This window comes from Oncorhynchus keta, chromosome 10, assembly GCF_023373465.1.
Source record: "Oncorhynchus keta strain PuntledgeMale-10-30-2019 chromosome 10, Oket_V2, whole genome shotgun sequence".
Lineage (NCBI taxonomy): Eukaryota > Metazoa > Chordata > Actinopteri > Salmoniformes > Salmonidae > Oncorhynchus > Oncorhynchus keta.
Window position 1 is genome coordinate 48,128,929 of NC_068430.1, and position 13,816 is coordinate 48,142,744.

Genomic DNA, 13,816 nt, shown 5'->3' on the forward strand with positions numbered 1-13,816 from the left:
AGACAATCACAGTTGCTGTTAAGTCAGTAACTGCTGAAACTTAACTTGACCTATCCTACATGCTCACAATTTCTGACTCATTTCCCATTGATATATACAAGAACCAGACCCAGTTACAGCTTACCCAGTTACATGCACTTCAATTCCAAAACTACTACCTTATAGACACAAGTGTAAGGGGATAAAGAATATGTACATAAAGATATATGAATGAGTGATGGTACAGAGCGGCATAGGCAAGATACAGTAGATGGTATTGAGTGCAGTATATACATATGAGATGAGTATGTAAACAAAGTGGCATAGTTAAAGTGGCTAGTGATACATGTATTACATAAGGATGCAGTAGATGATATAGAGTACAGTATATACGTATACATATGAGATGAATAATGTAGGGAACATTATATTAGGTAGCATTGTTTAAAGTGGCTAGTGATATATTTTATGCACTTGACTGACATATATACTGAGTATACAAAATATTAAGAACACCGGCTCTTTCCATGACATAGCTTTCACCTGGTCAGTCTATGATATCTTATTGGATGTCACTTGTTAAATCCACTTCAAACATTGAAGCTGAAGGGGAGGAGACAGGTTAAAGAAGGATTTTTAAGTCTTGAGACAATTGAGACATGGATTGGGTATGTGTGCCATTCAAAGGGTGAATGGGCAAGACAACATATTTAAGTGCCATTGAACAGGGTATGGTAGGTGCCAGGCGCACTGGTTTGTGTCAAGAACTGCAATGCTGCTGGGATGCTCAACAGTTTCCCGTGTGTATGAAGAATGGTCCACCACCCAAAGGACATCCAGCCAACTTGACTCAACTGTGAGAAGCATTGGAGTCAACATGTTCCACAGGGATTCTGGCCTACTTTTGACACCTTGTAGAGTCTATGCCCCCAAAAATGTAGGCTGTTCTGAGGGCAAAAGTGTGTGTGGGAGGAGTGCAACTCAATATTAGGTATATTCAGTGTATAGTTCATTAATAATAATACAAAATGATTAAATTGGCTCATTTCTAGCCCCATTGACAGCCTATACCTTTACAGGTCTTGCCATCCTCGTTGAGAGTGTACCCTGGCAGACACAGGCAGTGGAAAGAACGAGGGGAGCTCTCACAGAGGTGCTCACAGCCATGGTCAGACTCCAGGCACAGATCCATCCCTGGAACCCCAGCAGACAAGCAACAATTCAACCTTTAATCACTCTCATCATATTGGGATTAGGAAATATAAGGAAAGTTCCCAAAAGCTAGTGATGCTCTTGTGAGAATTAGATGCTTGATATTGTGCTAATAAGCTTTGAAAGTCTCAAGTACGAATACAAACCTTTGTGGACACTGGCGATCTTGACACACTTCAGCAACAGTAAAGTGGGATTTGTAAATTGGGATACTACGGTTGGAATAATAAATTTGATTTATCATGGAAACTGAGTAATGTTGATAATTGCTTATATTGTGCATATCGCTGAACATACACAGTACCAGTCAAAGGTTTGGTCACACCTACTCATTCAAGGTTTATTTAATTTTTTACTATTTTCTACATTATAGACTAATAGTGAAGACATCAAAACAACACATGGAATCATGCAGTAATATATATTTTTTTAAACAAATCAAAATATATTTTATATTTCAGATTCTTCAAAGTAGCCACCCTTTGCGACAGCATTGCACACTCTTGGCATTTTCTCAACCAGCTTCAGGAGGTAGTCACCTGGAATGCATTTAAATTAACAGGTGTGCCTTGTGGAATTTCTTTCCATCTTAATGCGTTTGAGCCAATCAGATGTGTTGTGACAAGGTAGGGGTGGTATACAGTCTTTTACCAAATAGGGCTACGTCTATATTATTGCAAGAACAGCTCACCTCATTTTGCAGCCCAAATGAATTCTTCAGAGTTCAAGTAACAGACACATCTCAACATCAGCTGTTCAGAGGAGACCGCGTGAATCAGGCCTTCCTGGTCGAATTGCTGCAATAAAACCACTACTATAGGACACCAAGAAGAAGAAGAGACCTGTTTGGGCCAAGAAACACGAGCAATGGAAAATTTGTCCTTTGATCTGATGAGTCCAAATTTGAGATTTTTGGTTCCAACCACCGTGTCTTTGTGAGTAGGTGAACGGATGATCTCCGCATATGTGGTTCCCACCGTGAAGCATGGAGGAGAAGGTGTGATGGTGTGGGGGTGCTTTGCTGGTGATACTCAAGGCACACTTAACCAGCATGGCTACCACAGCATTCTGCAGCGATACGCCATTCCATCTGGTTTGGACTTAGTCCCACTATCATTTGTTTTTCAACAGGACAATGATCCAACACCCCTCCAGGCTGTGTAAGGGCTATTTGACCAAGACGGAGAGTGATGGAGTGCTGCATCAGATGACCTGGCCTCCACAATCACCTGAGCTCAACCCAATTTAGATGGTTTGGGATGAGTTTGACTGTTGAGTGAAGGAAAAGCAGCCAACAAATGCCCAGCATGTGGGAGAGCCTTCAAGACTGTTGGGAAAGCATTCCTCATGAAGCTGGTTGAGAGAATGCAAAGAGTGTGCAAAGCTGTCATCAAGGTAAAGGGTGGCTGCTTTGAAGAATCTAAAATCTAAAATATATTTTTATTTATTTCACAGTTTTGATTTTTTCACAATTTTTCTACAATGTAGAAAATAGTAAAAAATAAAGAAAAACCCTTGAATGAGTAGGTGTGTTCAAACTTTTGACAATAATTCGATAATATCGCTTATCGACCCAACCCACCGCAGAGCTTGTCCTGGAACTGCAGGCCAAACTGGTAGATCAGGTCAAAAGACTCCACCAGGAAGACATGGTCCTCGATGGGCGGCGACGCCATAGCACGCAGCGAGGTCATATCCGCCCGAGCAACGCCCACCGCATAGATCTCGATTCCCTTGTCTCGAGCCTCGGCTGCTACCTCCGCCACCCGGTCCTGCGGCCGCCCGTCCGTTACGATGACGGCCACATTGGGCACCTTGGGTCGGTCGCCCTCGGCTGCCGTGAAGGCATGGTTCATGACGTACTTGATGGCCAGGCCCGTCATGGTGCCCTGCGCCAGGGGGACGATCTCATTGATGCCTTTCACCATGCCCTGCAGCTTGCCATGGGTCTTGAGAGAGAATTCGTTCTGGACCTAGAGTAATAGAAATATGCAGAGCATCAGTCACCTCTTCATATGCAGGGTTTGCATGTCTAGCTATCTCTATTTAGGTGCAACTGAGTCTTCACCAGTGGCATTTAGCCTTTACAAGAACTACAACTGGAAAGGGAAGCCAAGCTAAGAATTCATCAAGAATGATCTTCCCTTTCCAAGTGTAGTTCTTCACTAATGTGTATAAACAAAAGGATAAATTGTGAAGTTGATAAGAGGTTGTGGACCTGGCTGGAGTACTGCACCACGCCCACTCGGGTGGCATTCGCCTCCATGTCCAGCGTGTGGATGATGTCGATCATGAACTTGCGCATGGTCTCAAACTCGTGGGGCCGCACACTTCGAGAGCTGTCAATAATGAACATGAGGTCCACTGGGCCAGACTTGCACTTCTGCTCCGGTCCTGGTTTAAGCGAAGTGAGAATGTGTGAAGCCAGAGTGGGAAATCATGAATATCACATTAGCTACGGCATAAGCAGACAATTAAACAGTAGTTTTGTATTAATTTCAATAACTTCCTTGCAACGCCAGTTCTCATTTTGATGTATTCTTGGAATAAAATATAAAATGCAAGAAGCAATTGAAATGTGGGCTAAACTGCAATCCATTCATGGTCTTTTTATTACTTCACAGTTGGACTCGGCTAACCTTCGTTAGGCCTAGCCACAGCCATGGTGGCCAAGGCTAGCAGGACAGACACACAGATACACAGCTGTCTCATGTTCAGGGGGCTGGGAGCCGGACCTCTCGGGCTGAGTTTAGGCAGGCTTCACACTGCACCGCAACGAGAGAACACAGAACAAAACAGGTCATCGAGAATACTTTACCACCAGCACATTCCTGCGATAAAAACCATGACACCAATCAGATGGCGGAGGCACAGAGGAGTAATTCCTATCCTAATAGACGGCTGCACACAGGACTAATGTGCGAAAGGCATGCTGTCAATTCAAAAAAAGCATTATAAATGAAACAGTCCTGAGAGAGGTGTCCAGGTGAAATGTATCGTTATCGCTCAGATTATTGTACTTTGAATAGTAGTCATTCATTGGCCCCATGTTGGTCAATTTGTGAATGCCTAATGGGAACAACTTCCTCAGAGAGCGTAGACAGACATCACAAAGACAACTGTGCCATGTGCTTTTCCTACTTGGCAGTGAAGTTTGAGTGAAGGAAACATTAAACCAATGCCAATTGACATGAGCTGGCAAGCTCTCTGTTATGAAAATGGATGTCAAAGCCAACAGACTAAGTTCATAGATAGCAAGAGAGCGATATAATGAAAAGAGGGATACAGCAAAATAAAGTGGGATGGAAAGTAATCAGGTTTCCATCCTACTCTAATTTTTTCAAATGTCAACAAAACAAAAAGACGCTAGACAAGGTGGGATCTTTTTGTGTCGGTAAAATTAATTATGCGAGAAATGTTGGTGGAAACGCTTTCATGCACAAATATTGATTTAACCATCATATCGAGTAAACTTGATGATATGTTGTATGGTCCTCCCACTACGACTTGTCGAGAAAGCATGCAGTTTATTTGGCTACAGATGAGGTGCTGAATATTTGCACGAAATGTAGAATGTTTACACGAAAATCTGTCACCAATTGACAGTCGTGAAGAGGACCCGACAGAGTACGACAAAGTCTATTCCCCCACAGGAGACTGAAAAGATTTGTCATGGGTCCTCAGATCCTCAAAAAGTTCTACAGCTGCACCATCGAGAGCATCCTGACTGCTAGACCGTCGGGAAGAGGACCCGACAGAGTACGACAAAGTCTATTCCCCCACAGGAGACTGAAAAGATTTGTCATGGGTCCTCAGATCCTCAAAAAGTTCTACAGCTGCACCATCGAGAGCATCCTGACTGCTAGACCGTCGGGAAGAGGACCCGACAGAGTACGACAAAGCCTATTCCCCCTCAGGAGACTGAAAAGATTTGTCATGGGTTCTCAGATCCTCAAAAAGTTCTACAGCTGCACCATCGAGAGCATGGTTGCATCACTGCCTGGTATGGCAACTGCTCGGCCTCCGACCACAAGGGTCTACAGAGGGTAGTCCACAGACCCACTCCAAAAGGCTTTCGGAGCCATCATCGACTCAGTGGTTTTTGTCCAACATGTCTCTGGACCTACTCACTGTCACAGTCATACACTGGACCTAGTTTTGTCCCATGGAATAAATGTTGTGGATCTTAATGTTTTTCCTCATAATCCTGGACTATCGGACCACCATTTTATTATGTTTGCAATTGAAACAAATAATCTGCTCAGACCTCAACCAAGGAACATCAAAAGTCGTGCTATAAAATCACAGACAACACAAAGATTCCTTGATGTCCTTCCAGACTCCCTCTGTCTACCCAAGGACGCCAGAGGACAAAAATCAGTTAACCACCTAACTGAGGAACTCAATTTAACCTTGCGCAATACCCTAGATGCAGTTGCACCCCTAAAAACTAAAAACATTTCTCATAAGAAACTAGCTCCCTGGTATACAGAAAATACCCGAGATCTGAAGCAAGCTTCCAGAAAATTGGAACGGAAATGGCGCCACACCAAACTGGAAGTCTTCCGACTAGCTTGGAAAGACAGTACCGTGCAGTATCGAAGAGCCCTTACTGCTGCTCGATCATCCTATTTTTCCAACTTAATTGAGGAAAATAAGAACAATCCAAAATTCCCTTTTGATACTGGCACAAAGCTAACTAAAAAGCAGCATTCCCCAAGAGAGGATGGCTTTCACTTCTGCAGTAATAAATTCATGAACTTCTTTGAGGAAAATATCATGATTATTAGAAAGAAAATTAGGGACTCCTCTTTAAATCTGCGTATTCCTTCAAAGCTCAGTTGTCCTGAGTCTGCACAACTCTGCCAGGACCTAGGATCAAGAGAGACACTCACGTGTTTTAGTACTATATCTCTTGACACAATGATGAAAGTAATCATGAACTCTAAACCTTCAAGCTGCATACTGGACCCTATGCCAACTAAACTACTGAAAGAGCTGCTTCCTGTGCTTGGCCCTCCTATGTTGAACATAATAAACGGCTCTCTATCCACCGGATGTGTACCAAACTCACTAAAAGTGGCAGTAATAAAGCCTCTCTTGAAAAAGCCAAACCTTGACCTAGAATCGGCCTATTTCGAATCTTCCATTCATCTCAATTTTTTTTTAAAGGCTGTTGCGCAGCAACTCACTGCCTTCCTGAAGACAAACAATGTATACGAAATGCTTCAGTCTGGTTTTAGATCCCATCATAGCACTGAGACTGCACTTGTGAAGGTGGTAAATTACCTTTTAATCACATCAGACCGAGGCTCTGCATCTGTCCTCGTGCTCCTAGACCTTAGTGCTGCTTTTGATACCATCGATCACCACATTCTTTTGGAGAGATTGGAAACCCAAATTGGTCTACACGGACAAGTTGTGGTCTGGTTTAGATCTTATCTGTCAGAAAGATATCAGTTTGTCTCTGTGAATGGTTTGTCCTCTGACAAATCAACTGTAAATTTCGGTGTTCCTCAAGGTTAAGTTTTAGGACCACTATTGTTTTCACTATATATTTTACCTCTTGGGGATGTCATTTGAAAACATAATGTTAACTTTCACTGCTATGCGGATGACACACAGCTGTACATTTCAATGAAACATGGTGAAGCCCCAAAATTGCCCTCGCTAGAGGCATGTGTTTCAGACATAAGGAAGTGGATGGCTGCAAACTTTCTACTTTTAAACTCAGACAAAACAGAGATGCTTGTTCTAGGTCCCAAGAAACAAAGAGATCTTCTGTTGAATCTGACAATCAATCTTAATGGTTGTACAGTCGTCTCAAATAAAACTGTGAAGGACCTCGGCGTTACTCTGGACCCTGATCTCTCTTTTGAAGAACATATCAAGACTGTTTCAAGGACAGCTTTTTTCCATCTATGTAACATTGCAAAAATCAGAAACTTTCTGTCCAAAAATGATGCAGAAAAATTAATCCAATCTTTTGTCATTTCTTGGTTAGACAACTGCAATGCTCTACTTTCCGGCCACCCGGATAAAACACTAAATAAACTTCAGTTAGTGCTAAATACGGCTGCTAGAATCCTGACTAGAATCAAAAAATTTGATCATATTACTCCAGTGCTAGCCTCCCTACACTGGCTTCTTGTCAAGGCAAGGGCTGATTTCAAGGTTTTATTGCGAACCTACAAAGCATTACATGGGCTTGCTCCTACCTATCTCTCTGATTTGGTCCTGCCGTACATACCTACATGTACGCTACGGTCACAAGACGCAGGCCTCCTAATTGTATTTAGAATTTCTAAGCAAACAGCTGGAGGCAGGGCTTTCTCCTATAGAGCTCCATTTTTATGGAATGTTCTGCCTACCCATGTGAGAGACGCAAACTCGGTCTCAACCTTTAAGTCTTTACTGAAGACTCATCTCTTCAGTGGGTCATATGATTGAGTGTAGTCTGGCCCAGGACTGTGAAGGTGAACGGAAAGGCTCTGGAGCAACGAATCGCCCTTGCTGTCTCTGCCTGGCCGGTTCCCCTCTTTCCACGGGGATTCTCTGCCTCTAACCCTATCAGTCACTGGCTTACTAGGGCTCTTTTATACCGTCCCTAGGAGCGGTGCGTCACTTGAGTGGGTTGAGTCACTGATGTGATCTTCCTGTCTGGGTTGTGCCGTGACGGAGATCTTTGTGGGCTATACTCAGCCTTGTCTCAGGATGGTAAGTTGGTGGTTTAAGATATCCCTCTAGTGGTGTGGGGGCTGTGCTTTGGCAAAGTGGGTGGGGTTACATCCTTCCTGTTTGGCCCTGTCCAGGGGTGTCATCGGATGGGGCCACAAGTGTCTCCTGACCCCTCCTGTCTCAGCCTCCAGTATTTATGCTGCAGTAGTTTGTGTCGGGGTGCTAGGGTCAGTTTGTTATATCTGGAGTACTTCTCCCGTCCTATCCGGTGTCCTGTGTAAATCTAAGTATGCTCTCTCTAATTCTCTCTTTCTCTCTCTCAGAGGACCTGAGCCCTAGGACCATGCCTCAGGACTACCTGACATGATGACTCATTGCTATCCCCAGTCCACCTGGCCATGCTGCTGCTCCAGTTTCAACTGTTCTGCCTGTGATTATTGGACCATGCTGGTCATTTATGAACATTTGAACATCTTGGCCATGTTCTGTTATAATCTCCACCCGGCCCAGCCAGAAGCGGACTGGCCACCCCATATAGCCTGGTTCCTCTCTAGGTTTCTTCCTAGGTTTTGGCCTTTCGAGGGAGTTTTTCCTAGCCACCGTGCTTCTACACCTGCAGTGCTTTCTGTTTGGGGTTTTAGGCTGGGTTTCTGTACAGCACTTTGAGATATCAGCTGATGTACGAAGGGCTATAGACAGTGCCTTGCGAAAGTATTCGGCCCCCTTGAACTTTGCGACCTTTTGCCACATTTCAGGCTTCAAACAAAGATATAAAACTGTATTTTTTTGTGAAGAATCAACAACAAGTGGGACACAATCATAAAGTGGAACGACATTTATTGGATATTTCAAACTTTAACAAATCAAAAACTGAAAAATTGGGCGTGCAAAATTATTCAGCCCCTTTACTTTCAGCGCAGCAAACTCTCTCCAGAAGTTCAGTGAGGATCTCTGAATGATCCAATGTTGACCTAAATGACTAATGATGATAAATACAATCCACCTGTGTGTAATCAAGTCTCCGTATAAATGCACCTGCACTATGATAGTCTCAGAGGTCCGTTAAAAGCGCAGAGAGCATCATGAAGAACAAGGAACACACTCGATCCCTCCGATGTCAACAACTACAGACCAGTATCCCTTCTTTCTTTTCTCTCCAAAACTCTTGAACGTGCCGTCCTTGGCCAGCTCTCCCGCTATCTCTCTCAGAATGACCTTCTTGATCCAAATCAGTCAGGTTTCAAGACTAGTCCTTCAACTGAGACTGCTCTTCTCTGTATCACGGAGGCGCTCCGCACTGCTAAAGCTAACTCTCTCTCCTCTGCTCTCATCCTTCTAGACCTATCGGCTGCCTTCGATACTGTGAACCATCAGATCCTCCTCTCCACCCTCTCCGAGTTGGGCATCTCCGGCGCGGCCCACGCTTGGATTGCGTCCTACCTGACAGGTCGCTCCTACCAGGTGGCGTGGCGAGAATCTGTCTCCTCACCACGCGCTCTCACCACTGGTGTCCCCCAGGGCTCTGTTCTAGGCCCTCTCCTATTCTCGCTATACACCAAGTCACTTGGCTCTGTCATAACCTCACATGGTCTCTCCTATCATTGCTATGCAGACGACACACAATTAATCTTCTCCTTTCCCCCTTCTGATGACCAGGTGGCGAATCGCATCTCTGCATTTCTGGCAGACATATCAGTGTGGATGACGGATCACCACCTCAAGCTGAACCTCGGCAAGACGGAGCTGCTCTTCCTCCCGGGGAAGGACTGCCCGTTCCATGATCTCGCCATCACGGTTGACAACTCCATTGTGTCCTCCTCCCAGAGCGCTAAGAACCTTGGCGTGATCCTGGACAACACCCTGTCGTTCTCAACTAACATCAAGGCGGTGGCCCGTTCCTGTAGGTTCATGCTCTACAACATCCGCAGAGTACGACCCTGCCTCACACAGGAAGCGGCGCAGGTCCTAATCCAGGCACTTGTCATCTCCCGTCTGGATTACTGCAACTCGCTGTTGGCTGGGCTCCCTGCCTGTGCCATCAAACCCCTACAACTCATCCAGAACGCCGCAGCCGTCTGGTGTTCAACCTTCCCAAGTTCTCTCACGTCACCCCGCTCCTCCGCTCTCTCCACTGGCTTCCAGTTGAAGCTCGCATCCGCTACAAGACCATGGTGCTTGCCTACGGAGCTGTGAGGGGAACGGCACCTCAGTACCTCCAGGCTCTGATCAGGCCCTACACCCAATCAAGGGCACTGCGTTCATCCACCTCTGGCCTGCTCGCCTCCCTACCACTGAGGAAGTACAGTTCCCGCTCAGCCCAGTCAAAACTGTTCGCTGCTCTGGCCCCCCAATGGTGGAACAAACTCCCTCACGACGCCAGGACAGCGGAGTCAATCACCACCTTCCGGAGACACCTGAAACCCCACCTCTTTAAGGAATACCTAGGATAGGATAAAGTAATCCTTCTCACCCCCCTTAAAAGATTTAGATGCACTATTGTAAAGTGGCTGTTCCACTGGATGTCATAAGGTGAATGCACCAATTTGTAAGTCGCTCTGGATAAGAGCGTCTGCTAAATGACTTAAATGTAAATGTAATGTAAATGGAACACACCAGGCAGGTCCGAGATACTGTTGTGAAGAAGTTTAAAGCTGGATTTGGATACAAAACGATTTCACAAGCTTTAAACATCCCAAGGAGCACTATGCAAGCGAAAATATTGAAATGGAAGGAGTATCAGACCACTGCAAATCTACCAAGACCTGGCCGTCCCTCTAAACTTTCAGCTCATACAAGGAGAAGACTGATCAGAGATGCAGCCAAGAGGCCCATGATCACTCTGGATGAACTGCAGAGATCTACAGCTGAGGTGGGAGACTCTGTCCATAGGACAACAATCAGTCGTATATTGCACAAATCTGGCCTTTATGGAAGAGTGGCAAGAAGAAAGCCATTTCTTAAAGATATCCATAAAAAGTGTTGTTTAAAGTTTGCCACAAGCCACCTGGGAGACACACCAAACATGTGGAAGAAGGTGCTCTGGTCAGATGAAACCAAAATGGAACTTTTTGGCAACAATGCAAAACGTTATGTTTGGCGTAAAAGCAACACAGCTCATCACCCTGAACACACCATCCCCACTGTCAAACATGGTGGTGGCAGCATCATGGTTTGGGCCTGCTTTTCTTCAGCAGGAACAGGGAAGATGGTTAAAATTGATGGGAAGATGGATGGAGCCAAATACAGGACCATTCTGGAAGAAAACCTGATGGAGTCTGCAAAAGACCTGAGACTGGGACAGAGATTTTTCTTCCAACAAGACAATGATCCAAAACATAAAGCAAAATCTACAATGGAATGGTTCAAAAATAACATATCCAGGTGTTAGAATGGCAAAGTCAAAGTCCAGACCTGAATCCAATCGAGAATCTGTGGAAAGAACTGAAAACTGCTGTTCACAAATGCTCTCCATCCAACCTCACTGAGCTCGAGCTGTTTTGCAGGGAGGAATGGGAAAAAAATTCAGTCTCTCGATGTGCAAAACTGATAGAGACATACCCCAAGCGACTTACAGCTGTAATCGCAGCAAAAGGTGGTGCTATAAAGTATTAACTTAAGGGGGCTGAATAATTTTGCACACCCAATTTTTAGTTTTTGATTTGTTATAAAAGTTTGAAATATCCAATAAATGTCGTTCCACTTCATGATTGTGTCCCACTTGTTGTTGATTCCACAAAGAAATACAGTTTTATATCTTTATGTTTGAAGCCTGAAATGTGGCAAAAGGTTGCAAAGTTCAAGGGGGCCGAATACTTTCGCAAGGCACTGTAAATAAATGTGATTTAGTGCATACGGCCCAGTACATCAATTGGGCCAAGCATCCTGCCATCCAGGATCTCTATACCAAGCGGTGTCAGAGGAAGGACCTAAAAATTGTCACTGACTCCAGCCAACCTAGTCATAGACTGTTCTCTCTGCTACCCCATGGCAAGCGGTACCGGAGCGCCAAGTCTAGGTCCAAAAGGCTTCTTAACAGCTTCTACCCCCAAGCCATAAGACTCCTGATCAGCTAATCAAATAAAATAAAATAACAATTCTTTCAAAAACAAGGACATTTCTAAGTGACCCCAAACTTTTGAACAGTAGTGTACATATTATCTTGATTAACCCCCTGTAAATAGCCTCTCTTCTATTATTTTCTGATGCTCTTTAATTATTTGTTATTTTTCAAATTTTTACTTGACTGCATTGTTGGTTTAGTAAGCATTTCACTGTATGGTCGACACCTGTATTCGGCGCATGTGACAAATACAATTAGATTTGATTTAGTTCGAGCAAATTAAGGGGTAGACAGACAGAGGTTTATTAGGACAGACAGGAAGATGGAGAGATCAGGACCTCGCTAAGAGCCCACATCCAGCTGAGAGAGACCCTTATGCATTGTGATCTTGATCCAGTGACCCAGTGCAGAACTCTAGAAGTGTGTTTCAGTAGCCTCCTTCTGTAAGTGCATGTGTGCAGGTACAAAGATGCCGAAGTGTGTCCCACTACTACCTAACTAACACAGCAGTGCCCATACTACCAGGCCCCTATTCTCACAGGTCACACCACAAATACACTGTAATTATGCATTAAGAAAAACATTCAGTGCACTTTACTATTCCCCTGTTAATCCACTGCACTAAATGGACTGATACAGTGTCTATATGGGTGGTGGAATTCTACATTATATAATGGTATAAGTTTTGAATTGCATACAGTATAATATCTAATTGGATGTTAAATACTGGAGCAGTAATCAAGCAATTATAGCACAATTGACAAAAGAAAAAGAAGACCTAGCCTACTATATTGAATGAAAATATGAACGCAACATGCAACAATTTCAAAGATTTTACTGAGTTACAGTTCATATGAAGAAATCAATCAATTGAAATGAATGAATTAGGCCCGGATCTATGGATTTCATATGACTGGGAATACAGATATGCATCCGTTTAAAAAAAATGTACCTCACAATGGGCTTCAGGATTTCATCACGGTATTTTTGTGCGTTCAAATTGCTATCGAAAAAAGGCAATTGTGTGTGTTTTCTGTAGTTTATACCTAATCCGTACCATAACCCCACCACCACCATTGGGCACTCTGGTTCACAACGTTGACATCAGCAAACCACTCGCCGACACGACGCCATGCACATGGTCTGCAGGTATGAGGCCGGTTGGATGTACTGCCAAACTCTCTACAATGATGTTTGAGGCGGTTTATGGCAGAGAAATTAACATTAAATTATCTGGCAACAGCTCTGGTGGACATTCCTGCAGTCAGCATGCAAATTGCAAGCTCCCTCAATTTGAGACATCCGTGGCATTGTGTTATGTGACAAAACGGCAGATTTGAGATTGTCCATTTATCGTCCCCAGCACAAGGTGCACCTGTGTAATGATCATGCTGTTTATTCAGCTTCTTTATATGCCACACCTGTCAGGTGGATGGATTATCTTGGAAAAAGAGAAATTCTCACTAACAGGGATGTAAACATATTTGTGCACAACATTTGAGAGAAATAAACTTTTGTGCGTATAGAAAATGTTGTGTTTGTATTTTTGTTCAGTGTCGGTATGAAAATGAACTGATTGAACTTTGCATACGATTCTTCATCACATGGGAGTAGCTAAAGTAGTATGGAAGAAGATATGTACAGTTGAAGTCGGAAGTTTACATACACCTCAGCCAAATACATTTAAACTCAGTTTTTCACAATTCCTCACATTTAATCCTAGTAAAAATTCCCTGTCTTAGGTCAGTTAGAATCACCACTTTATTTTAAGAATGTGAAATGTGAAATTAAACTTGGGTCAAATGTTTCAGGTAGCCTTCCACAAGCTTCACATGGTAAGTTGGGTGAATATTGGCCCATTCCTCCTGACAGAGCTGATGTAACTGA

At 43.9% G+C, this 13,816-nt stretch overlaps 1 protein-coding gene across 2 annotated transcripts in view; it reads right to left on the reverse strand.

Annotated features, from left to right (window-relative positions):
- matn4 (matrilin 4) overlaps nucleotides 1–13,816 on the reverse strand; it is a 48,909-nt gene that overhangs the window by 31,364 nt on the left and 3,729 nt on the right. For both annotated transcript variants that reach the window (XM_052527234.1, XM_035778455.1), the window contains exons 2-5: nucleotides 3,831–3,956; nucleotides 3,410–3,585; nucleotides 2,774–3,164; nucleotides 1,051–1,173 (exon numbers count right to left, since the gene is read on the reverse strand). In XM_052527234.1, the coding sequence (XP_052383194.1) occupies nucleotides 1,051–1,173; nucleotides 2,774–3,164; nucleotides 3,410–3,585; nucleotides 3,831–3,903 (763 nt within the window). In that variant the 5' untranslated portion in view covers nucleotides 3,904–3,956. The remainder of the gene's footprint in view (nucleotides 1–1,050; nucleotides 1,174–2,773; nucleotides 3,165–3,409; nucleotides 3,586–3,830; nucleotides 3,957–13,816) is intronic.